This window comes from Corapipo altera, unplaced genomic scaffold, assembly GCF_003945725.1.
Source record: "Corapipo altera isolate COAL_440 unplaced genomic scaffold, ASM394572v1 55, whole genome shotgun sequence".
NCBI lineage: Eukaryota > Metazoa > Chordata > Aves > Passeriformes > Pipridae > Corapipo > Corapipo altera.
This window is the reverse complement of record NW_020884882.1, coordinates 6,517,730-6,542,515: the sequence shown is the minus strand read 5'-3', so window position 1 is coordinate 6,542,515 and position 24,786 is coordinate 6,517,730. Positions and strand designations below refer to the sequence as shown.

The following is a 24,786-nucleotide window of genomic DNA, read 5'->3' as shown; positions in this document are numbered from 1 at the left end:
ATAACAGTTCTGTTACCAGCCCCATAAAAGACTCGAACAGAAGATGACATTATTACTTTTTATTAATTTGTGCATATTCTAGAAAAAACAGACAAAAGTCTCAGGATACATCAGGTCAGCAGAATGTGATGCTGTATATATCGAAACATTAACTTCATACACTTGAGAGTTCAAAAGAGTTCTCACTAGCTAGAGGCCATATCCACACACCACACTCCCTGCCACAGGTCAAGCTGTCCCCAGCACAGCCATTGCTTGTGCCTTCCCCTGCAAGTCTGGTCTTAGCAGCACTGCACGACACACTGTAAATGGAGCCTGCAGCTACACTATGAGCCAAACATTAAGTGATGACTGGGGGTGAGGAGTGTTTCAGCCTAAATGAAAGTTTCTAAGCTCATCACACAAGTGATATTAAATGAATCCCCCCAAGCAGAGGTATTTTAGCCTGTCCTGCACAGAAACATAGCAGGGGCTTTGTTACTCACCAGCTGGGCTGCTCTCTGCTTCTCCTCATTAATGCTGTTCCTTTCCCTGGCCTCACTGGCTGCTTCCCTTTCCCTTTTGGCCAGACGGAGCAACTCCTCTTGGACCAGAGCCTGTTCTTGCTCATACCTGTGTGAGCACCAAAGGCAGAGAGAAGGTGATCAAAGGACTTCTGGCAACAAGGTCATGGTTTAACATGGACTGTCCCTGCCCAGAGCCAAAACACAAATCCATAATCTATTTGGCACAAAGTCTGCTCACAATCCCTCTATTAGCAGCAGGAATTCAAAAGCCTTACAAACTTTAAACATGACCTGCAACTCCAGTGACGTTAAACTTTGGCACCAACAGTAGACATAGCACCGTGTGAACTTACACTTCAGTTACATTTAGATCTATTAAGTACTTCATTATGACCTGAAAACAGCGAGAACAGGAAGTAGCTAGCTAGACAAACACATGCTGCATTGGAAAAGATCAAGGGACATACAACAATGGACATTTCCTCTCATCCTGTCACTTGTTACCTGGGAGAAGAGAATGAACCTCACCTGGCTGCAATCTCCTTTCAGGTAGCTGTAGAGAGCAATAAGGTCTCCCCAACCCTCCTTTTCTCCAGGCTGAGCCCCCACAGCTCGTCCTCATCAGACTTGTGCTCCAGCCCCTTTTCCAGCTCTGTTGCCCTTCTCTGGACATACTCCAGCACCTCAATGTGTGTCTTGTCATGTAGGGCCCAAAACTGAATCCATGATTTAAGGTGTGGCCTCACCAGTGCTGAGTGCAGGGGACAATCACTGCCCTGGTCCTGCTAGTCACACTATTTCTGGTACAAGCCAGGATGCCAATGGCCTTCTTGGTCACCTGGGCACCCACTGGCTCGTGTTCAGCTGCTGTCAAACATACGCTCATCGTGCTCAGACTGAATAAACCACATATGTATACACACAGATACTCCAAAAGGAGCTAAACTATTGTCTTTTTCAAAACTTCACCTCACCTCCTGTACAGTTCCTGCTCTGCAGCAGAGTCACTTGACATTGGTGGATGGATTCCTATAAAAAAGACCAGAAATCTGTGACTACTACAGTACAAAACAATCCTTCATCACATCATAAATTATTTTAAGAGAATTTAATATTGTTCATCAATAGAAAAAAAAGTCAAGAAAAATTAAGTTTGATGGATAAGAGTTTGAATTTATGAAACAGAGACACCAACAGCATCATCTTCAAACAGGTACATGGAACAAGATGTGCTACAGAAACTTTTAGGTAAGGATGTTAACTCCTCAAACCCTGATATATACTGAAACACAAGCATGGTTTTAGTCCTACTTTCCATTTCCTTCCTCTAGTTCCATTAAGTCTTCCCTGTGACCTCCTGCTTTCCATGTAATTACAAGGGATCCCACAAGTGGAGATGAAATTATCTGACAGAGTTCAGGTCACCCATAAGGCTAATCTACATTCAGGAAAGATGTAGGCTTACAGCAAACAAATCCCTAACAGCAAAGGCCAGGTTCTCTAACTGCATGTTACTCTGGATGCCTTAAACAAATCCACCCTGCTAATATATATCCAGAAAGCATATTTGAGAACCAATAGAAATCAAATAGTTTTCTGACCTGTAAAGAAAGACAAATTCAGAAACCAAGTTCCCATCATCCACTTAGCCAGCTGTACTTAGACAGACTACCCTTGCCTATCAGTTTCTTTCCAAAGAATAAAAAGCAGCATTTCCCCCACCCATCCACAATACACTCCTGGTGCATGCAGTGCATCCAAAGAAGACAAGGTAGCTTACCAGGAATGAAAGGCAAACTTCTGCCTTGCTTATTGCATGTTCATCTGAAATCCTAGAAGAGTTTACAACGTGATACAGGCCAATCAAAAAGCTCCTCTCATAATGAGATAGTACTGAAAAATACAGGTATACTCTGTAACACGCAGTGGCAGCACTACTGAGAGGTGTGTCCAAACAGCCAACTGACCCAACAGTACCTGCAGATTTGGGTTTCCCTTCTGCAGCCAGTGAAGATGGAGCTGTGCCATTGGATGCACGGGGAGATCTCTGGCCATCCCTTTTACTTGGAGAAGATTCTTTCATTCGGGTCACTACATCTTCAGTGAGCTGAAACATATGTAGGTGGGTAAGATGTTAACCAGGTCAGCTGTTGGTGTACATTTTATTGTGAACACTTCCTCTTTTTTAGTTTCCAGGTTACTACAAAAGTATTGCGTTTTTAAAGAATATACCCTATCAGCAAGTGATAAAACCTCCAATCTACTGCCTGACCCTAAAGACTTGACTAGACAATGACAATCTTCCACAAATACTATCAAAGGTGGAAAGAACCACTAAACAAGTCAACCCTGTGCACAGGGACAAATTTACCAGAAATGGAAGGAAAGGAACTAAATAGGTTCTAAGTCCATCCATCTTTCTTCCTCCTCCCCCATGCTTGCTAACCCAGCTAAGCATGGTAGAAGAAGTGCAAACCATATGGTAGAGAATAGCTGCACAGCCCTCCCACTCACATAAGGCTGCAAACAATTCTGCAATCTCAGCTTCATTCTCATTCACTGACTGGGGTTCAAACACATGAAAAAGAAAGAAAAGTTGACTTGGACGTTTTCTGGCAATTCAAGAGGGCTTCTCACAGCACTGTTATGATTGACCCCTTCCTCCTCCCAAGTGCAAAGGTTCTGGTTCTAGAACACAATGAAATGGGGCTGCCTCCCTCACTAGGCTGGTCACAGTAGAAGACATACTTTCAGCTATGCTACTGCTATCCACCTTAACAGCATTTTTAACATCTTCATTCTACATTGCCCAATGCCTGATTTTAAAGGCACAAATCCCTGCCTATATCATATAAAGAAAAATCAGGCAAAGACAACTTTACCTCCATCAAACACTTTAACAAGGAAATTAGCACACTCTTAGCTAACTTTAGTCAAGTGATTAGTCAAAACGGGATAAAAAATAAGTAGCCACAGCAAAACACATTCTGCAAGTTCATTTCAGGCAGATCTTAGGGGGAAAAACATAAAAGCATCAAGAAACAACAGCAGTGAAAATTACGATAATATTAAAAAAAAAAAAAAAAAAACGCCCAACCAACCAAAGAAAAGTCTTAATGGGGAAAGAAAACATTCCTCAGTGATATCACCACCGCTCTCCCGGGTTTGTTTCCACAACACATACGTGTCAATTTCTGATCAACGTTCAAGAAGCAGCTTCCCGCTGTCCCTCCTAGAGACACCTCCCTATTCCCACAGTCTCCCATCTTCCTGCCTGTTCAGCCAGCGCTGCTCTGCCAAGACTCTTGGTACCATTACAAGGGTAGAGCTGTGTCCTCTCGGATGCCCTCAGCATCTTTAGCATCAAACTGCTTGCAAAGCACAAGGCAGGGGCAAAACGGGGTCATTGAGCTGCGAGAAGGGAAAGAGGGCTAAGAGCAGAGTCGGGAAGGGGAGGTGAAGGGGAGGGGTGTCCCCGCTCAACAACAGCCATGCCCAGGCCCCCAGCCCTCTATCCCACCACTCTCCAGTCGGCCCATCATCTCTCCAACCCTCTACTCATCCAGCCTTCCAAGGTTTTCCTCGCCTCCTCCTCGCTGGTTTCCCCTGCTCGTCCCTCCCAGCCCTGCACCTGCTCCCTTGACCCCGCGGACGGACCCTCCCCATCCCATCTCCCTGCCCTCCATCACCCGGCCCGGGTCGCCTCACCCTGATGCCCTGCAGCACCCGGACTTGGTCCCGCTCGTCCAGACCGAAGGTGACCCTCCTTCCGCCGTGGCTGCTCTCGCTGCCGCCCATCCCGCTTGGGGTCTCCTCTCCCCGTCGCACCCCCGCTCGAACCGGCTGCCAGGAGCGCCTCTGCCCCGGCGCCGCCTGCCAACATCCCCGCGCCCCATTGGCGGTGGCCGCGGGGCGGCCAATGGCGCGCCGCGGTGCTGGCGGCCGCGCGCGGTGCACGCTGGGGGCTGTAGTCCGTGCCGGGGACGGGCGGCCCGCCCGGCGCAGGGGGAAGCGCCGGCAAGCAGCGCTCCCGGGATCGCGGGGATTCCAGTTCCCATCCCGGTGTGCCCGCCCTCTGCACCGCCCTTGGAGTGAACACGGCATCAAACCGCCCCGTAAAACTTCTACTGCCACACGGTCAACTCGCGGGGTTTCTTTACTGGGTCCAAATCATGGGAGGATGGGAACCAGACCACGTGTAGCCACATGGAAGACAAGCTTCGTCCCTTCCTGGGTTATCTCCTAGCTCCATGACTGAGGAACCACGCAGATGTCATCCATCGGGGAGGGGTCACGGGCTGATGAGCCCCTGTAGATGTCCAAGGCAATTCCCCCCTCGGCAGCACTGGAACAAGGCATCCCCCAACACAGCCAGGGGAGAGTATCCCCCCTCACCACACCAGGAATCCCTCATCCACCTCCACACATGCCGTTTCTCTCCAAAGCCCTCGAGGGAGCTCACCACATCTTACCTCACGTTTCTCTGGTGAAAAACCAAAATTACAGTCTAGAACCTCTCATCAGTTTTACAGAGGCTGCTCTGGGGGCAGAATTCACCTCTGCTCCTTTCAGCCACTCTGTTCCAGCAAGACCTACCAACTGTGCTGCTACCTGCTGTGACAGGCTCATGTGTGGGTCCTACAAAGGTCAAGCCATTGCCAATAGTCCCTGTGGCCAGGCATGGCCAATCCCCAGCCTAAACCAAAGGAATGAGGAGATAACGTAACACACAAGCAGCTGGAACAAGAAATAACAGCTTTGGAGCACCTTTTTCAGACAAGCTTTCTGCATTCCCAGAAATACAGACCAGTCAACAAAGCCTTGGTATCAACACACTACTTATCTACTCAGCACACTACTTATCTACTCCTTAGTAGTACATGGCAGCAGTTTTAACTGTTTAATGTTTATTCTTCATAGCAGTTGATGTAGCAACCACAGCTTTGCCTCAGCACAGGACTCTGGCCAGTGTCAAGGGAGTAGTTGGGACTCTACCCCCCAAGATATCCAAGCCTCTTCTAGAGCAGGTTCCCGGAAGCAGGGGATGTTTGTGTTATTTGTGCAGCACCTTGTGTGCTGAGGACTCAGCCCATTTCTCGAGTTCTTGATTCAAGGGCACTGTGTCAGCTGTTTGCACAACAGAAGCACCACACACAGCCAGTGAAGAGCAAAGGTCTGGCTAAAGCTCCCTCCCAGAACACACTCACCTGCCTCCTGTTCATTTCTCGTCTGCCACCTGCTCACTCCACTTGATGGCACTCAGCTTTTGTACCAGAAAAGCAGTCATTCCTTATTCACCTCTGTCCTCTAAGGGTTTCACAGACCTGCACCACTGCTCTGCCAGGCTGGTGAGTTTTTAACCAGTAATTACTCCTCCACAAGTCTTTCCACGACTTGTCACCCTTCCTTAGGCCCTTTTCAGGTGTAACTCCAGCCAGGTGGCAAAGATCCAGGAGGGAGAGTAGGCAAAGGCAAACAAAACTGCACATCACACCTGTAGCCATGCCTTCCAGCCATCTCCAAGAGCCCAAGGATGCCCAGCAGGGCCCATGAGCTGTGGGACACTGACATGGAAGCAGCTGTGATAATGGCAGAGGAGCTGTACTGTAACAAACACTTTCCACCTGCACAGGAGCAGAGGATCCCATCCAAGTTAACTCCAGCAGTAGCACCTCCTAAGGCAGCTCTCCCACAGCTTTCTCCAGGGAGCATGGAAGGAGATCCAAAAGGTCTTACTGCACAAGGGCATGACCCAATCCCAAGGCAGAGATGAAGCTCACCTGGCCATCAAAGAGAACCTGAGGGGTACTGACCCCTGCCAGCACACCGAGCTGTTACTCAGCTGTCATGACACCACAGAATCACATTCTCCCAGCAGCCAGACAATGTCCTCACACACAGGGTTTATTTCAAAGCCCAGAATAAGAAATAAGCAAGAGTCATTTCCAACTTCCACATAAGGCTTTACCCAAGCAACAGAGAAAAAAATGTCCTATAGCAAAGGCCCCAGTGCTAGACATGCCCAGGAACAGCAACACCTAGTTACCGAGGAGTCAAAGGTTTCACTGACAGTTACTTAAATCTGGAGACCACTCTCTGCACAGTCATCACCTGGCCTAGTAATAGCCTTCCAAGAAGGAAAAATCCATCTCTGACAAAAGGACATCATGTTATTCCATTATTATCTGCAATATTTGTTCAGGATTTTTTTTTTAAATCTGCAAGTTATTTTTTCTCCACAATATGTCTCATTTCAGAAATAAAGTATGACCAATTATGCCAAACTTAATTTTATTTTACAAACAAAAATATACATTTATTCTATATTTTCTCTCTTTTTACCACCCCCCCACACATAACACTCTTCTGCTCAAGAACTTTGAAAATGGCCCAAAGCATTATATATACATAAATATACAACAGGGGGAAGGTCAGTCCATGACCTAGTGCAGAAACTCCTCAGCAGCAGAATATGGGACACTCTAGAAATACTGAAGTCCTGCCAGCAAAGGACAGGATGGATGTGTAGACCACCAGGACAGGTAATCCTTCAGCACTGAATTCAGCTAGTAAAATGACAAATTCATAACCTGCTTTCATATCACATCCCCAAGGAGGGCAGATAAGTCCTCTCAGACAGGATGCTGAAAGTCAGCAAAAACTCCTTGGGATGAAAAAGCCATTGCTCCTTTGTTTCCCAACTGCTTTGAGACCTTCATGTCTCTTAGCTCTGTCCAAGGCCCACCAACTCCAGGGAAGTTTTACAGGTTTCCCCACCCTTTCTAAGGAACAGCAGCTTGGGATCAGTGTTGTAAAGCAGCAGTAGGAGCAGCAGCAGGACAATTCAGGCAGGACAATTCAGGCACCACATCATCCATCCCTTTCAGAGCAAGCAGTCCAGCGTGGCTCAGGCCAACTGACAGCAGTGACAGAGGAGCCTGGAACACTTCTCTAACATGCCAAGGGCTGACTTGGCCAGTTTTTTGTCCAGCCCTTACACAGTCATTGCATGAAAGGGAAACGTGAAAGGCTGTGACCTACAGGAGACAACTCCACTCACACACAGACAAATGGAAGCCTTTTTTCATCAAAAATAAAATAAAACAAAAAAGTGTGTGGGGGAGGCATTGTTTGTTTTCAAGGTGCTAGTGCTACTTAGAGGCCTGCAGGGCAAAGTCCACAGGCAGACAGAGATGCTGCATTGCTCATTAACAAAATAAGATAAGAAAAGGGCCTGCATAGTTTTAGCAACCAATATGAACTTCTTGTTCTTACCCATGTTTTCTTTCTCTATGGTGGGAACACCTGGTAGCAAATGCTTTCCCCTACCTGCTCATGATCCAAACTAACATGCTGCACCCTGCATGACAATTTCCCAGCAACTCTTACCTCAATATTCTTCATAAACAGCAGTAAGCTGGGGCAAGAGATCCACACGGTCCCCAGTATTTCAAATTCTCTCTTTCTACCACCTCTAGAGAAAAGTTGCTATTGCTTACAGCAGATCTCCACCTACCTAGAGGACTCAAGTAGGAAAGCACCTCCAAAACTAGAGAATACACATCTTCATACACAGCATGTCCCAGAAACCAAACTGATGCAGCTTTCAGATGAACAATCCCTGCATTGGAATACACTATGTCTTGAAACTGCATGCCAGACAGCTCAGATGATAGTCCCTTTTCCAGCATGGAAGAGGTTAATAAGAAGTTCAAAACAGTCTTTAAATTAACTGCTTTCCACATGCATGTAAGTATTTTCAACATATTGAGCCATAAAACTTTCTCAGATCAGCAAAAATCTGGGGATCTGAACAGCAACATCAGAGGACACTCCCAAAGAAACACATCCATCTCCCCCTTTTCTCCCACCATAGCACACCAGCCAGTTCCATTCTAGCACACCTAAGGTGTTTGAGAGTTTCTAGTCACTAAATACTGACAGCTCGGACTCATCATGGGCTTCTGCTCTGCCTCAAGCACCTGAACATCTCTGGAGCCTTCATCTGCAGAGTCAGCTTCCTCCTTCCCAGCAATCTCCAAGCCCCTGCCAGAGCCACGAAGCAGGGTACAAATGCACATACGTCACAGGTTTTATTCTTGAAACTCAGCCCTGACTCAATGTTGTTACTTAGATTTTCCTGTGAGCTCAAAAGCACAGCACTACAGCCTCCACAGACTGCTTCACAGCTCCTTCAGCTCAGCTAGACAGCAGCACTGTCTGTCCTTCTGTCTCCCTACTGTTCAGTCACTTCACATCCATGCTGTGAGCTACCAGCCTCCTCCAAATGCTCCCCAGGCACAGGGAACAGTTCATTCCTCTTCATACCTTTTTTTGCCCACGCACTCAGAACACTCCTTTTAACCACTAGCAACTTCAATTCACCATTTTCACCAGCATTAGCTGCAACCAGGGATGAGCCCCAGTGACCAGTTTCCCTCTTCAGCACTGCTATCATCACCTATGCTGTTGCATTATGGCAGGACACAGGCAGCCATGCTGCCTGAAAAAGCCCAGGAAGACCATCTTTGGTTTCAACCACCAAATTCTTTCTATATATGTACAATACAGCAGTCAAATCAACACCCTCCTCCCTAAACAACATTCTCCTTATTGGCAGACAAGTGCTTTCAGTCACTGAAAATGAAGAGGTGCCAGCCAGGGCTGTCTTCTGAATCATATTCACATCTGGAACACAGAGGATCAGGGAAGTTCAGTGTTTACAGGAGTATGAACAAAATTGTTCTCAGGTAGCAAGAGAAAATGTTCTTTCCAAAAGGGTTTGGGCTTCCAACTTAGTTCCACAATAGGTTTTGGAAATCCTAAGGAAAAGAAGAAAGCCATGGCAGATAGCCAAGGACAGATTTCCAGTGGACAGCTGTGGTATCAGGGAGTTTGGAAGGAAAGGAATGAGACAATCATGTGAAGCAGGTGCCCTGCCTCAGGCATTGATGGCTTTCCAGCGGTCACTGTCTATGCTGTTGATGCTGCCCACGTGGTATGGCATGGAGGCCACGTCATCCAGGTAGGCTGTGGTGTCAATCTGAGTGCTCGAGTAGAATGCAGAATCCATTCCTTCCTTCTTGGCAACAGCATAAGGGTGGGGTAGGTGCACATCCACATCCTCAGGTTCATCCACCTGACATTTGTAGGAGAAAAGGATCTTCGGTTCAGACCTGGAGTGATTAAAGATTTAAAATGCATGTTTAAGCAATGTGGTATCAAAGCCACCTATCCTTAACTGAAACTCAGCAACTTTAAGAATTTGTGCATTCAGACCCTAAACACTCTTCACATGAGCTTTCAGCATAGAAATTTATGGCAGAGTAACTGCCAGAGAGTACTGCTAAACAAAGCTTTGGATGAAGACCTAAGTGAAATAAAAATGGCAGAATCCTGACTCTGCTGTGGGAAAAGTGTCCTCATCTTTGAGAGTTTTCAATTACTGAGGGCAAAAGCATTCAAACACTACTGGACTCAACAGCAGCTTGGCTACTGACACTAAAAGGAGTCAGAACAGGAGTCCACTTCAAGTTCCATCTGTGCACATCAGGAAAATCAAAATACAAACACCTGTGGATCACCAGTCTCCACCTCTAACTCCAGACAGTGTTCCCTTCTAATTTCAAAAGGAAGTAGAGGTTCAGTTTTAGATCTTAAAAGTACTTTACGTTCTTAGTTATTTCTAAAGCCTGCTGTTTCATGCTTATGGACAAGCCTGCGCTAAACCACTCGGGTTTTCTGACCAAGTTGCATTTCCTGTGAGTGGCCACAAGGCGGCAACCCCGGCCCAGGAATCGCCCTTCCCAGGGCTTCTCACTGGTGATTCTCGGGCCCATCACAGAGACCTTGCAGCCAGAGTTACCCGACCCCCAGATCCTTCCTACAAAACTATCCCAAAACCCAACCGGAAGCCCATTTAACCTTCCAGGACTTAGTCTGTCACTAACCATTCAGCTACCGACTTCAGCAGAAAAAACATCATACTACAGGAGATGCCAAGGCTGAAGAAGTGATCCTCAGAAATCTTCAAGGGCAGAAATTAAAACTGCTTCTCCAACCGGCATTCTAGTTGCTGTCTTTATTGTACAGATGGAGAAAACTTGTGTGCAAAACAATTAAATGACAGTATATACCCTCTAAACTCCTGTTCCTGGCTACTTACCCAAAGAAGCCTTTCAGGAATGCCACATAGATGAGAGGTGCAAAAAAGCTGAAGTAAAGGAACGTGGTAGCATCAACACAGCTGTCAACAGCAAAACATGAAGGGATTTAGCATTCAAGCATAATACAGCTGGTTAACATCAGCCACGTTCCCCTAGAATGATCCAGTTTCCCCTCTAGAGTGTCCACAGAACATAAAAAAGTCTTGTGCTAAACAAATTTAAACTGATGCAAAGTATCAGATATTGTCATCAGAATCTGTCACTGCTCCTAAACACTCAGAGGGAACCATGACAAAACCCAAGGTCTGACCAAGAGCAGTCTCAAGTGCTCCCAATTTTGACCTGCAGACATAACATTGATCCCTGCAGAACAAGACCCCAGGTATGAGTAAGAGTGTCTCCATATTTCTAGCAAACAGACTATTTCCTCCTCCCTTATTAACCAATTAAATGTGAGCCAATGGCCAGACATCAGTGGATATAAGCTATTACTCTTACTCACCACCTCGAGACCACTGCAGCACACGAAGCTCCACAACCTCTCTACTCTGAGTTTCCTGACCACTTAAGGTGTTTTGGCACAAAACAGAACCAACAGGTTTATTCCTTCTAAGGAACACAGCACAGCTTTGTTTTCTTGGGAGAGGCAGTGCAGAAGGACACTCAAAAGCAACACAAGATACAGGGATGCAGACCTCCTCCCCCAGCATACATACCACAGTCCCTCTATGATATCCACACAGAGGAGGGCACTGCCCAGGCCCTGCACCAGGTTCAGCAGTGCCAGGATGGCAGCATAAATATAAAAACTCTTCCGGGCTGTGGGAAAGACATGGACACAGATGAAGCTCAACCTCAAACACCAGCCCAATGCAAATCTGTTTGATGGAGATGCCAAACCTAACACAAGCATCTCACCACCTTGTCTCTTTAAGAACTCCTGAAGAATTAAGACTGCATTTCCCTGTCCTGTGCCAGCAGGGTTGATGGTGGTTTAATGGACTAAACCACAGCCTCCTGCACGGGTATACACCCATAAGATGGGTTTTGAAAATATACAGTTATGGTAACACGTGCAAAGATTTAATTGGCAAGCATCTGGAACCAGTGTCAGTCACATAATTAAATGCAAGAAAAACAAACAGTAAAACCCAGTTGAGTCAGAAACTGTGCCCTTCCAACATAAAACACTAATAAAATTGCTCAGGAGACCCCAGCAGGAGCAGCAGGGCATTCTGGACACTAGGTAGATCAGGCCCAGAACCTGTGCCTGTGCCATGTGACATACATACCCCCTCCCTCAGGGTATCCACACATAGATGCCAAGACTTGTTAGAGAGAGAAGAGTTCAATGCAAACATCTTACTAACAGCTCTGTTCAAAGATTGCAGATATTCTGCAACCATAACAAAAGGAAAAAAAAAAGAAGCATCATAATAAAGTAAAAGCCCAGATAAAGATTATTGAGTAGCTCCCATTTAGCCTTTCCTTCCCAGGGAATGACCAGCATGCACACTTTAATATCATGTATGCATTTCAAAGGAAGCTGTTATTAAGAAGTCCTTTCTTAGGTCTCTCAGAAGATTATATATTTACATTACACCTGTATCATTAACTGAGCAGTGGGTCTTGTTTTCTTAATGTAATTGTTCAGCTACTGAAGCAGCAGTGTAATTGCTCTTACTCTGCTCTCCAAAAGGCACAACATACTATTTTTTCCAGGGATAAGTTATCGGTCCTTTGCTACGTTATCTGTACCCTGAGACAGTGGAATGCATCTGCAGCACAAACACATACAGGAACCTCTTACTCCCACCTATCCTTTATCCTGGCACTGTCTCCATCTATACTATGGAAAACACTACAGTTACTTACAGGGCAAAGAAATCCGGTCTTTCAGAGGAGTTTTTGGAAGAATCACCACCAAGGAATAGACCTGTTGAGACAAAGAACTAACAGTTCCAAGGCTGTCTGGCAACTGAACTCAGCAATCTTTGCAGGGATGGTGTATGGTATCACGCACTCCCTAGATGTCTCGGGGCAGAGGCACAAGCCCCCTGATATTTAACCCCATGCAGATGTGAAGGCCCCACAACTCACCCTCATCAGCACAAAACTGCTGGTCACTGACAAACAAGGGAGGGAAGAACATCTAAGCTGTAATTTAGCTGCCCCAGCTTATAGCACTCTCACTGCACCTTTATTGCCTCAGCTTTCCTATCACATGAGAAGCATCAATGCTGGGCTGTATGAGGCAGGAGGGGGAGCAGGGCATTACTGTACACAAATCACCCTCCTTGCTCCATTTAGAAAATACAAAGCAGCTGTCACAGTGCATAACACATTCCCAGTACCAGAAAGAAGAAACAGGAGCTGGCAAGCCAAAAGTGTCTCCCTCCATGGCCATAGATGTTGAAGTCTTCTGCTGAGAGGTGGGCATCAGGGTACAGGATTTCCAGGGTGCCCTAGGAGAGAAGTGGCACCAAATGATTCTGTTACAGTATCTTCACTGAAATGCATGTCTGGACAAGGGACACTGTGTTTAAAGAAGTTCAGACAACAGCTGGCCTGCCCCCCAAGACCCAACCATTGCCCAGCTTAGATCAAGTTAAGCACACACAGAAGAGGAAGAAACTGAAGACAAGAAGTGGGGGGGGGGGAAATGGCAGGAATCTGCATCTGAAGGAAACTGGTATCAATGACATTCCAGGAGACTGAGTGGATGGGGGCTGCAAGCAGTTGTCCGTCTGAAATAGGCTGAGAGCTCCATTTCTATCTTGAGAGTAGACCCTTCTGTTGAAATATCCAGAACACAGACAACTTGGGAAAGGATACTGTCTCACTCACCTAAATTTCTGAAAATGGCATGAATAGAAGCTACCATTCAGAAAGTGAGAAGTGCTTGTAAGCACTACTGAACCCAGATATAGCTCAAACACTTGATATTTAATGAGGCTCCTCCAGCTTTATCATGTGGTAATGATCAGCTCACGGCCTGCGCAGGCAAGAGCCTCGTCACAGAACAAAGATCTGTGTGTTATTCTGGCGCTGCCCCGAGCACAGAGACACAGGGCTGACCACTGCCAAAGGGAGGAGAATAAACCCAGACACAGATTGCATTGTTCAGAGACATGAAGACATGACTAATAGACTGAGCTAGCAAGCCAGCTGCTACTTTGAAGAGTAGCAAGAGCTCTCAGCTCTCAAAGAGTCAGCAGACAAGAGGCTACTGCAGTGCCCTTACCTGGCAAGCACACCTCAGGTTCCTCCATCTAGTTTTCATGGCCCTTGAGGGCAGATTCAGGACTTGTGGCTCAGATGTGGAAAACCTCACTCCTGTTCCAAGGTTCACTGAACAAGGCAATCCATGTAAACCTCATCTTATTTCTTCACCTTGGCTGAACTATTCATGCAGTAAAGAGGACAAGCAGATATCATCTGCTTATACATTGCCACAAGCATGCCATTTTCCTCCAAAACCTCATCCAGAGAGCAAAGCCGCCACTTCCAGATAGGAGTCACACACTTAACTGCTTACTCTTCAAGGAAAGTCCCCTCTTTTGCAAAGACTAATCCTTCTGCTCCAACATACTCACCTGGGTGACAGAATATGCCAGAGACAGCACAGTAGTGATTGCCAATACACGTTTCACACTTGACTTGCTCTCCAGGTGACCTGTAATTAAGGAGTACAGAAGTGACTCAGGATGTAACCCCAACACTGGTTAAAATCAGGTTTTTTTCAGAACCAATACTTGTATTTGCAGAGGCCTTCAAGGGAAGGTTAAAGCTCACTTAACCCTGCTTGGAGAGCTGAGCCTTTTACAGACTAAATAATATTTATAAAACAAGAGATTTTAACTTGCTTTCCTCCTGTCCACAACAATATAGAGAAAAGGACTAAGTCTTTCTGCTGGGGTTAGAAAAAAAAAATTCAGGAATGACTACAGTATACACTGAGATATTGTAAAGCTTCTTCTCAGGAAAAAGAGTTGATGGGAGTCTGAGTTAGAGAAATCTGTACTGGAATATGCTGGAGCAGGTAATCTCCAGAAGTTCCTCAAAAGGTAAAAAAGTTACTGCTCAGGTGTCCCACTGGCAGTAACCCACATTCCAATCCCTCTCCTCTACCTCTGATGCACAGGAAGAGGCATTTTTAGTTGCACAACTGAAAGAAGTAGAATTACAGATTGCAGGTACAGTTAAAGCATTTGAATGAAGCCAGGATGGAATCAAACCAACCAAGGATGCAATAGAGGGGAGAGATGGGACCCCAAAGGAACCACCTTAACTAAAATGGGGTTGAAGTAAAGATCAGACTGTTGATCTTGGCATAAGACTTATTCACCTAAGCTATGCACTCCCTCAGCATATGCATGCAGGACAAACAAAGCACATATAAATCTTTCAATCACACAAGTCATAGATCTGTAAATATAATCAGGCTCTCAACCACTTCTAACTAAAACTCCCCACTCTGTCCTTTGTATTTATTCTAAAGTTTCTTCACTTTATAAAATCAGCATCTCCATGAACTTACAAATGCAGCCTCTGTGGAAAGAAAGGGAATAGAAAACATTCAGAGCACTCGAAAACCTCCTGACACGTACCAAAGGCAAGGCCTAGAATCACCACACTCAGCTCAATCGCCAGAAGGAAGAACCTTGTGATCTCCCACAGGATCTGATGGATAACAGAAACCAGACAAACATGATTAGATGGAGCCAGGAACCATTTAGAAGTTAATACAGCAAAACTCCAAGGGATGGCAGCCTCTGAATGGAGCAGGTCACTTCCACAAGCCCTCCTCATGCTTTGTAGGGATACTGATCACATGCTTGTTGCAAGTCCTGTTCATGCCTGTGAAACAGAACACTTGGGTGGGAGCGAGCAAAGAGCATGTCAACAGAGAGAGGAAGTGGCCACAGTTTGCCCCAGCTGAGGATCTGTCACTTGTCTCAGATGTGTTCTTTCTGCTGTGCTCCCAAGGAGCACAAACGCATGACGACCTCAGAAGTTCTTAAAGTAGCAAATATGCCTGGACAAACTCTGTATTCTTCCTCTTAAAAAGCTACTAGTTCTTAAATCTAAAGCATATTCAATCCTATCCCTCCCTTTTCCACCTTGTTATTTGCAGTCTCATGTTTTATTTGGTGAAACAAGACTAATAAAACAGCAGGTGAAGCAACTTCCCAAGGAGTCATGCAATAAATCAGTGTCAAATCTAGGACAAGAATGCAGATTCTGGCTTGTTAATCCTTTTCCTCTGAATGCTGAACAGTACTCTCTCTTGAAGATACATAACATTTTAAGAGGCATTTGATGAGACACTTCTAATCTCAGCAAATACACTGTGTGTGTATATATATGTGAGAACACACAATGGACAGGACAAAACACATGTTTACAGGAAAAACTGACAGAGTATCCGTCTTGCTATATGCAGTTATCAGCAGCACCAGAGCTGAAGAAAAGCACTTTCCCACCTCTTCTTCATTATTCAAGTCCTGGACCTACATCTGTTCAACGGAGGTGAATGAAAATGCTACAAACATCCAGCCACTCACCACAAGCAGCACTTCACAATGCTTTGACAGGTAACATTAAAGGGAAAAGCAAGAGAATCACAGTGACCCCAGAGAATAAAGCCAGATGACCTGAACTGTGCAGATGGCTCCTCTTTCTCTAACAGCTCAAGAACTGCAGAGCTTTATGGTTTAAGCACTATTTTCCTACAAGTCAAATGACTACAAAGTAACAGCACATACAAAGCTATTTCCTGTTTGCTAAGGGTTCATCCTGTGCTCAGCGTCTGCAAGGACATTCAGGTGTCAGTGTCAAAAGGGAATTTAGTTTTATTTGCATTCAATACAAAAAAATTAAACATTTTCAAAGAGTCACTTGAATAATGCAAGAGTAACAAAGGCCAGGTCTTGCCTATTTACAGATACATTTATCTGAATATTTACCTCTTGCAAAGCAGAATCATTTCACCCCTGCAACAGGAAACTTTGGCTGCCACTATTTGTGCACCTATTTTAGGAAATCCATTGTTTTACAGCCCTGGATGTCGTGATGATTTAGGTGCAGTTATTAGAACAGGATTCCATAGTACACATAGCTATGAATACTGCAAAAAACCACATTCTTCTTGTATGCACATAAGAGGGAAGCCAAAGCAGATTGCTGTGATTAGAACTGCACAAAGCAGAGCCTCTAAAGTCAGTGTGGCACCTACCTTGTCAGCAACTGTGGCAGCATCAGAGGCACTCACAGTCATGGAGACAACAGCACGGGCAATACCAACTAAAGCCACCACAAATACCTGCAAAAAAAAAAGATAACAAAAGTGAGCTCATGTCAAAAGGTACGTATGTAGTAGTGACCAGAAACCCTTCTGGAATACCATTTGCAGGTCAGCTTTTGAACCCGATAATGTGTACTAAGAGAGACTACAGCTAATTTCCTGAAAAAGATTCCTCAGACTTGTTAGATATAGGAGTGCTGACTTAGAATTTAGGAAGGAACAAATTGCCTCAACTGTCAGACTAAGCTCTGAATTGTTCTCACCCAGTCCTTACAACTATATCTTTACAAACAGTCTTCCCACTCTTCATTCCACCAGGGCAGGGAAGGAGAAAAAAGAAGATACAAAACATATCCCTCCAAATTACAAGATCAAATGGTTGGTTTGTCTGACTAAATCAATCACATCAGATAACAGAAGCCACTCAACACCAGCTACCACACATCAGATCTGTGACCAAACTAAAACCTGCAGTTCTCTCACTCCACACTGACAATGCTCAGGAATGCAGATGAAAGGTCACCTGCAGCCAGTAGCTTAAAAACATCTTACCCTGCTGCACTGTGCAACAGAGATATATCCAAGTCACCTCATATAACATTTAAGCACGACAGTTCAGCAAGGCTCATTTACCAACCCCTGTGCTGTCACAGTCATACTACACAATTAAAAGCTCAGTTGGATACATCCACCCTCTGCTGTGCAGACTTATCCTCAAAAAAATCAGATTTTTCCAGATAAAATTCTCTGAGCCACAGGCTGATCCTAACAATGCAGATATAAGACAGCTAAATCTATCAGGGAACCAAGAGTCCAAGCTGATTCTAAGGTGGTTAGAGAATGGAAATGACCAATAAGTTACCTACAGCTGAGTATCTCTGCCTTAATGGAAGAGGGGATGGAAAAGGCATGAAAGAAGAGTACAACAACAATCCCTCCTGCAGTGGAAAACACTGTGACAGAGACTGACAAAAAAGAAGGATCCCTGAATATAATGCTGTTCTAGAGCAGCAACAACTCACTGGAGAGGTACACACCCTTTTTGTTTCCTCTTTAAGCAGGTAGAGACCCTTCCCAATCTGTTAACATTAATCACTGACTTCACAGGAAAGCATTCCTTCAGGACATGCCAAACAGCCAACTGAAAGGAAATCCTCACAGAACACACTTCCATCCTCATTTCCCAGTAGCATGCTCCAGAAGATCAAACTGAATGAAAGCATTTTCCTCTCACACTGGGTGCTGGGTTTGGCTGGGAGAAAGTGAATTGCCTTCCCAGTATCTGGTATGGGACTGTGTTTTGGATTTGTGCTGGAGACTGTGTTGATAACACAGGGATGTTTTTGTTACTGCTGAGCAGCAATTACACAGAGTCTGCCTCTCAACCCAACCCACCAGCGAGTTGGCTGGGGGTGCACAAGAAGTTAAGAGAGGACAGCTGGGACAGGTGACCCCAACTGACCCAAGGGATATCCCACACCACATGGTATCATGTTCAGCACATAAAGCCAGGAAGGAGGAGGAAGGAAGGGACTTTCAGAGTAATGGTGTTTGTCTTCCCCAGTAACCACTACATGTGATGGAGCCCAGCTTTCCTGGGAATGGCTGAACACCTGCCTGCCCATGGAAGGGGTGAATGAATGCTTTTTTTTGCTTTCCCTGTGTACATGGCATTTGCTTTACTTATTAAACTGTCTTTATTTCAACCCATGAAATTCCACTTCTCACTTCTGATTCTCTCCCCTGTCCCACCAGAGGAGAGTGAGCAAGTGTCTGCCTGGGGCTGAGTTGCTGGCTGAGGTTAAAACAAACAGCTGTTTCAGCACTTTGTTTCTCACTTCATTTTGAAAAAGGCAACAGTATTAAGTCGGTTCTCTTTTCTTCCCTTTGGTTTATCAAGAGTTTTGCTTTTCAAAGCCTTTGGCACAAACTCCTACTGACCATGTGTATTACTGGAAACATGACAGAAGACTTAAATTCAGACTGGAAAAGGCTGGTAATATTTTTAAAAGGTTGAAAACTTTTTTGTGTGTATACCTGGTTATCCAAAACTGTGCACAAGCCCAGTACCCATACTTCTGGCCTGAAAGAGCTAACAAGACTTCCCACCAAAGATTCAGTTGAGGCTACAAGCTCAGATTTGGTTTTGAGCTTCTTAGGTTTTGCCATGCCAGTCCCTGTACCCAGAGAAAGATGCCTCCATCTAACCCAATTCAAACACACATTCACTTCTACAATGTACTAAAGTCACTGAGGAAGAGCAAGCACACTGAGCCAAGCCAGGATAACAAAAGGCATCTGTGATAAAGCTTCTGAATTACATTTTTTAATACATTCAGGTAGGTTCTCAGCTGCATTTATGACATAAGCATAAGACACTGGATTCCAAGACATGAAAGCAACAAAGGAAGAAAAAAGGAAAAGAAAAAATTAAGTCACCATGGGAGAACAAAATCCAATCCAGCCGATATGGTCCCACAATCTATTAAAAGCTGAATTCAAACAGCGAAAAAAAGAATCTGTGTGTACTTCTTGTAGTAGACCTTCAACAAAAAAACAGATTTTATCCCTGCAAGAGCTAGTCTAGGTTCTCTCCACTAGTTTGTGATATTGTTCATGAGTGGTAATAAAAAAAACACTCATCAATTCAAAGGCACAGAATTGTACTCACTAGTATGTAGAATGTAGTGAAGATGGGGCTGGAAGTGACCCGGATTTTGGCCCTGGCAGAGGGCAGCTTCCAGAGAAGAAACATAAAGAAAAGCACATTGGGAACCAGGAGCAGAAGATCCCAGTAGCGGACTCTGCAAAAAGTAAATAAAATAGGTTTTCTTCCTGTTCTTCAGCCTCTAGAAGGGAAGGCACCAGCCCCAGCTCCTTCTCATCCGAACTCCGAGAAAGAAAGCTCCTTCCCTTAGGCCAGGGTCAGACTGTTTTCCCATTTCCTCCGACTCACCTGGACTTCCCAATGTCCTCATAGAGCAACAACAGGCACTTGTGTGGCACAGTGATGTTCGTGTCGTTGACCGCCTGCGTTGTCATCGGGGACAGAGTTGTCACATTACCCGGTGCTGTCACGGGGGAAGTCGAATGTGTGATGTTGTCAGACACGGAGAATCTCATCACAGACATCATGGACTGGAACATCCTGTCTTCCCTCTGGTCCAGGTCAAACACAGGCAAGACAACCACAGCAAAGACAAAAAGAAACATTAAATCAGTTGTGAGTCAGAGGTAAAAAAACACATCCTTGACATTAGGCCTCTGCCCAACTACTTCCTGCTTGGTATAGGAAATTATCATCATCTGGAAGACTATTACACAATAAAAAGGTCACCTGCCCTTACTCTGCACATAGCCATTAGGGTGGAAAGTACAAAACCACTGTCTTGTATCAGAGTAACAAGCACATTCAAAATGGTGTAATAATACATTGGATTAAGTTTTGTGATTCTTTGAGCTTTGGCAGATTCCTAGAAGAAATCAAGACTCAGAAGCAATACATGGCATCATCAGAGGGAGACAGAAACCCTGCTTTACCAGGATAGTCATTATTGTTCTAGCTCCCAAGATCAAGAAGTTACAGTCAATTATTTGAATTCAACTACTACATAGAAAGGATGAAGGTCCTTACCAAAAACCTGTTGCTGTTACCAACCCTGCAGTCTGAGAGCAGGGAGAGCCTCTCATGCTTCTACCTAAAGGGACTGCATAGAGTCTTTATCTTTCAAACCCAACACTGGCAGAAGCCAAGATTCAGCATTTTTTTCCTAACCCTCTGCAAGACACCAGAACTACTCTGGTTTTGAGCAGAGCAGTAAGGCTGGGAAAATACAGCACCTGTTAGCATAAAGTTCTTCAGCTTCTTTACATCCACCAGTCTCAATTACATTGCCCTTCTCAGACACAAATCAGCACTGTCATCAGCAGTTTACAAACCCAGATGCAGCCCTACCTAACGGGTTTCCTAAGCTCAGACCCTCAGGCAGCAGAGCACTATGGTCGGGATCAGAGGATTCTGATGTCAGGGCACTCTGTTCTTTTGCCTGCCCTACCTTCTGCCTCTCCCACCTCTCAGAAAGGTGACACAACAGAACTCCCTATTCCCCTGATAAAACATTTTTGCATGGCCTACCCAAGAGAATATTCACAACTTTTCCACCATCTGTCCATCCCCCAAGGCCCTGCACTGCTGTGACATTAACTGTCCCTCCAGAAGTTAAAGGGACACTCTGCTCTGCCATCCATAAAACTCCATGGGCTTCATGGCTTTGTTGGTGGCATTGGCAGAAATCACCCCAGCAGCAGTTCATCCCTCTGTTGGTTCTACAATTGCCTTGGAAGCTTAGGTGGACTATGGCACACAACACTTTAGATTAGGAGTTAGTATATACTAGAGTTTTGCCCTGATTGACCTTACTAAGCCTGCTCCTGATTTAAGGTACCACCTGGTGCAAATCTCTCCTTTTCCCACCCTAAAGCAGCAATCCTCACTGTGAAGGTACTTGAGTAGCTACCAGCTGAATACAAACACAGGGTCCAATCACCTCTCCTGGCAATCCCTAAGTGATCACAGACAACACAGATTCAAAAAAGATAAATCTCTATCAGCCAACATCTTAGATGCACATTGCCAGGGACAGCACTCGAGCAGCCTGTGCTGTAACTAATCCAGGACTTATCTCAAAAAAATTCTCCCTGTTTGACTTCAGCCCTGGTGAAAACTGACAGCCTCCATGACAGGGCTCAGAAGGTGTTTTCCCTTAGAGGTTCTGTGTGACTCACAAGTTGGAAGGAATCAGCAGAGCCCCGTGTCATCTGCTGAGCTTTGGGAGTTCAGTAGCACCTTCCCCACAAATTGCTCAAGATTGTCAGTCACGGGCTCTTATTTCTCTTCAGAGGCTGAGACTCTTCCCAGGTTTTCTAAGAGGCAAGGAGATCATACCACCCTCAGCCAACAAACCCTCCCTTCAATTCGTCCTCGCTGACAGAGACTCCCTGAGCTGGGATTTCCTTCCGTGACTGTGGTGTGCTCTGCTGCACGAGAGACATCACTGTAAATAAACACACAGACCTGCAAGGATCAGCTTTGCCTTTGGCAAATCCTGGGCCAAAAAATCCTAGTTCAAGTACAGGTTCCAGTAAACAACCTTCACATTCCAGACTTATTTCTACAAGTGTCCTCTCTTCCCTCCAGCTTCTCACTCCTCTGAATTGACACTGTTGAGAAGGATTTTCTCTTCATAGTTTTGCTCTATTCTCTTCCTCAGAAACACCACTATATCTCAGTAGCAGTGAGGGCAAGTATGATCACATTTGCCAACATCAGAAAATTTCTACCCCGTTTTTAAAAAAATTGTGAAAAGGTCAAGAAAAACCTCACAGACCATGGGCAGAATAACATCACCAACTGTAAACTATCACAACCTTCTAATATCTCTTCTGGGACAAAGAATTCCATCTAGCTGTCACACTGAAAAGAGCTCAAGTATAAAGCTGTAAGAAATTTATGTTAGAACAACTTCTTATGAAAAGAACAAACAGTCTGCATTATTTTCACTAGAAGACACGACTATCACACCACAGCAGAGAGCTGCTGATAAAGAGAGGAGTTGGCCACACGTGACAGAAGTCCAGTCATGAGGTTTCAAAGGGCAAAGAGGAATCAAGCTCACCTCTCAGCCAGGCTGCTCACTACAGCCTGGTACTTGTATTCTTCCTCCCCAGATGAAGTGTACACAAAGCAGAGCAACAGAACATCCAACACGATAAGACAGGGCAGCCAAGGTCATCAGCCAGACAGCACAGTGGTCATGCTTTTCTAATAGCTAAGGCCTACAGCAAAATGTGGAGAACCCGCCCATTCCTGGTCCAAATCACCAGGAAAAATCCCACAGCAACAGGACCAGGAATGGATGGCAAGGATTCAGCTACGGTTCATCATGCCCAGCACACTGCTCCTTACAGCACACTGTCCTTGCTCTGTCCAGTCCTAAACAAATGCAGTCAGCTAAGCATATCCAAGAGCTCTCTCACCACACCCTGTCCTCACAGAATTGTCACCCCCAACCAGCCCAGCCCAGCCCCTCAACGGGGGCAAAATCATCCAGAGCTGCACAAAAAGAAATCAGTGCTGCAGTTGTGGTCTCCCCTTTTCATCCAGCAGGCAGATCTATACACCAGAAAACAAAATAAAATGGTTTTCTGCACTCCAGCCAAAGTCAGGCTGACTTGGCCGGGGCTGATTCCTCAGTTCAAGCCCTGGACAGGCTGCATTTAGACCAAGAACACCCTCGTGGGCTGCAGTGACAGAGTGCTAGGGAAGAATCCACTGCACCTTCAGGGAAATGTTATCTCACCAATGGATTTTGCTCCTTGATTCATGGCACCATAACAGTATCAGAGTGTGGTGAAATTCAGAGCTTACATCGGTGGCAATTCTCTGTGCTCTCAAAGCCCACCCACAAAAAGGTGAATTACACACTGCCAGAGTTTCAGCTTCAATAAAAAAACTGAAACTCTTCTTCCTCTCTGCAAACAGTATCAGAAAGTCCTGCAAATACAGACCATGCCAGGGTTAAGACTGCCCTTTACAACACTCTATTTGTGCAATAAAAACGACACTGACCAGATCCCCGCTTAAACACAACTGTCACTTTGATAATGTAAAATGCTTTAAAAAAAACCCAAACACTAAAAATAATAATAAAAAAAATAAAATAAAAAAGGGGTTTTTTCCTTCTCTTTCTTTTTTTATACGGTTCTTCAACTCTCATTCTTGGTCACAACAGCTGCATTTTGCATCTCATCCTCAGAACTCACAGGAGAGGGATTTTCCCCCAGTGGCCCAGCACCTCTTTTTCTCCCATTTTCATTCTCACATCCCGTTCTGAGCTAAGGTTAAAAGAGAAAGCTACTGCAACACTAAAAACCGACCAAAGCAAAACACCAAAAGCAGAAGTACCAACAATAAGCCAAAAGGCTCACGCAGAGAGCCCCGGTCCAGGGGGCGGATTTCAGAAACGCGTCTCCTGAGAATTCTTGTTTTGGTTTTGATTCCCCTGGAAGGCGGGAGCACAAGCAGCAAGAAAAGTAACAGCGCACGGCCAGCTCGTCCCAGGCAGGCGGGGAAGCGGAGCCGGGGCACAGCCGCAGTCACATCGCACCCTCAGCCGGGCAGAGCTGCCCCGCGGCTCCTGCCGTAGGGCGGCACGGGGAGGCCCCGGGAGGGCCGCGGTCCCGGGATGAGGCGCCCCGGTGTCTGTCTCTCCCCGTTACCCCCCTCCCGCCGGCCCCGCTCCCCCGGCCCTGGCCCCGCCGGCCCCGCTCGTACCCGGCCGCCGCCGCTCAGCCCCGGGGCCCCGGCCCCGCCATCCGAGCCCCGGCCCTGCCGCTCCCCTCAGCCGGGGACCGTCGCTCAAGAGCGGCCCGAGCGCGGCGCGCAGGGACCGGGTAGAGACGCGACCGCCGAGAGGGGGCTCGTCGGCCGAGCCCAACGCGACAATTGAGAGACGATCCCCGAGAGCGCGCCAGAAGAGTCAATCAGAGGCCAGAGAGGCCGAGAGAAATAGAGACGAGAGCCAATGGGAAGAGGCGAGAGGCGGGACTAAGGGGCGCTTCCCGCCGCTCTTTAAAGGCGCCCCGTCCCTGCCCCCGGGTCTCCAGGTGACCGCGGGGTTGGAATCAGATCTGCACCGTGCAATCTCTGTTATTTACAGCCCAATCCCACCTCCCAGGGCAGCCTGCACAGCCCAACATCCCACCCAACCGTGAGTGCCCCCACCGTCACACACTTCTGGATGTGTGA

At 46.0% G+C, this 24,786-nt stretch overlaps 2 protein-coding genes across 5 annotated transcripts in view; both read right to left on the bottom strand.

Moving 5' to 3' along the window:
• Positions 1 to 4,388, bottom strand: part of CHCHD6 (coiled-coil-helix-coiled-coil-helix domain containing 6) — a 109,339-nt gene extending 104,951 nt beyond the window's left edge. For all 4 annotated transcript variants that reach the window (XM_027640748.1, XM_027640749.1, XM_027640751.1 and 1 more), the window contains exons 1-4: positions 4,215 to 4,388; positions 2,484 to 2,613; positions 1,481 to 1,535; positions 486 to 612 (exon numbers count right to left, since the gene is read on the bottom strand). In XM_027640748.1, coding sequence (XP_027496549.1) covers positions 486 to 612; positions 1,481 to 1,535; positions 2,484 to 2,613; positions 4,215 to 4,304 — 402 coding nt within the window. In that variant the 5' untranslated portion in view covers positions 4,305 to 4,388. The remainder of the gene's footprint in view (positions 1 to 485; positions 613 to 1,480; positions 1,536 to 2,483; positions 2,614 to 4,214) is intronic.
• Positions 4,389 to 6,392: 2,004 nt separating this feature from the next.
• TPRA1 (transmembrane protein adipocyte associated 1) lies at positions 6,393 to 24,320 on the bottom strand. The gene is made up of 11 exons (XM_027640304.1): positions 24,313 to 24,320; positions 19,936 to 20,138; positions 19,651 to 19,783; positions 16,911 to 16,997; positions 15,283 to 15,355; positions 14,269 to 14,348; positions 13,027 to 13,137; positions 12,548 to 12,608; positions 11,389 to 11,491; positions 10,672 to 10,752; positions 6,393 to 9,682 (listed from the first exon to the last, which is right to left on the bottom strand). Exons 2-11 carry the CDS (start codon positions 20,124 to 20,126, stop codon positions 9,448 to 9,450), a joined length of 1,155 nt encoding a protein of 384 aa, XP_027496105.1. The 5' UTR covers positions 20,127 to 20,138; positions 24,313 to 24,320; the 3' UTR covers positions 6,393 to 9,447.
• Positions 24,321 to 24,786: the final 466 nt, after the last annotated feature.

Excerpts from the sequence above, each read along its gene's own strand:
- TPRA1 (XM_027640304.1), bottom strand. The coding sequence starts at position 20,126 with ATGTTCCAGTCCATGATGTCTGTGATGAGATTCTCCGTGTCTGACAAC. Across the intron at positions 13,138-14,268 it reads TGGCATATTCTGTCACCCAG|GGCACCCTGGAAATCCTGTA; the intron begins GTGAGTATGTTG and ends CTTCTCTCCTAG. Across the intron at positions 12,609-13,026 it reads GCTCCTGTTTCTTCTTTCTG|GTCTATTCCTTGGTGGTGAT; the intron begins GTACTGGGAATG and ends TTGTCTCAACAG.